The sequence below is a fragment of the Camelina sativa genome, chromosome 20 (genome assembly GCF_000633955.1).
Source record: "Camelina sativa cultivar DH55 chromosome 20, Cs, whole genome shotgun sequence".
NCBI classification, from domain to species: Eukaryota; Viridiplantae; Streptophyta; class Magnoliopsida; order Brassicales; family Brassicaceae; genus Camelina; species Camelina sativa.
In genome coordinates, this window is record NC_025704.1 from 24,378,419 (window position 1) to 24,379,392 (window position 974).

Here is a 974-nt window from a genome sequence, read left to right on the forward strand (position 1 = left end):
ATCCTTTGGCTTATACCCCAAAACCGATAATATAACCCTTAGCGAGACATCTAATAATCACAAGATCACGAGGATGAACCCATGAAACAAACCTAAACAGTAACTTTATCATCCTTAGCGAGACGTCTAATCACAAGATCATCACTTGTAGTAACCTTAAAGGCAAGCTCGTGTTCTTGAAACGTTCAAGTCTATGTTCAGCTTTAGGAGTGATACGATCATAAGTCATAACACTCAACTCCACCACATGAAAGAAGATCTTCAGGTCTTTTATCTTGTCAACGATGAATCCTAATAAAATTGGGGACGAAGGTGAGATGGGCTTTATGGGTTATATTGTCATAAGAATTTAAGCCCACTTTGATCTCATACAGTTAAATGATGTCGTTTCTAATCGTCTAGTAAAAATATGGTTTGGTTTGGATTTACACCGAATTGATTTTCTCAATCGAAATGGGTTATATATTTACATACCGGTTGTAAACCGGTATGCCACGTCGCGAGAGCCGTCGTGGTTCGGGAGGAGGTTTCTCGACTCCACCACCGTCACAGAACACGGAGAGAAGAGTTTACGTTGCGATGCCAATGTCAGAGAGAAAACGAACGTCTTCGATCAAGAATCAAGAATCGTTCCACAAGGTTCCTTCTGGTGATTCTCCTTACGTGAGAGCCAAACATGCTCAGGTAATGTTAATCAATTTGATAAATTTAAGTTTTTTTTTTTTTAGTGTATGATGAATTTATTGTTGTTATTGACATTGGATTTGTTTTCAAGAACAGTTGGTTTCTAAAGACCTGAATCGAGCAATCTCGTTGTATTGGGCTGCGATTAATGCTGGAGATCGAGTTGATAGTGCATTGAAAGACATGGCTCTAGTTATGAACCAGTTGGATCGAACCAATGAAGGAATCGAAGCTGTCAAGTCTTATCGATATCTCTGCCCTTTTGAATCCCAAGATTCCATTGATAACTT

The 974-nt window shown here is 39.0% G+C and overlaps 1 protein-coding gene across 1 annotated transcript in view; it reads left to right on the forward strand.

Moving 5' to 3' along the window:
• Positions 490–974, forward strand: part of LOC104772786 (protein POLLENLESS 3-LIKE 1) — a 7,650-nt gene continuing 7,165 nt past the window's right edge. Inside the window, 2 exon segments of the mRNA XM_010497360.2 lie at positions 490–684; positions 781–970. Coding sequence (XP_010495662.1) covers positions 490–684; positions 781–970 — 385 coding nt within the window.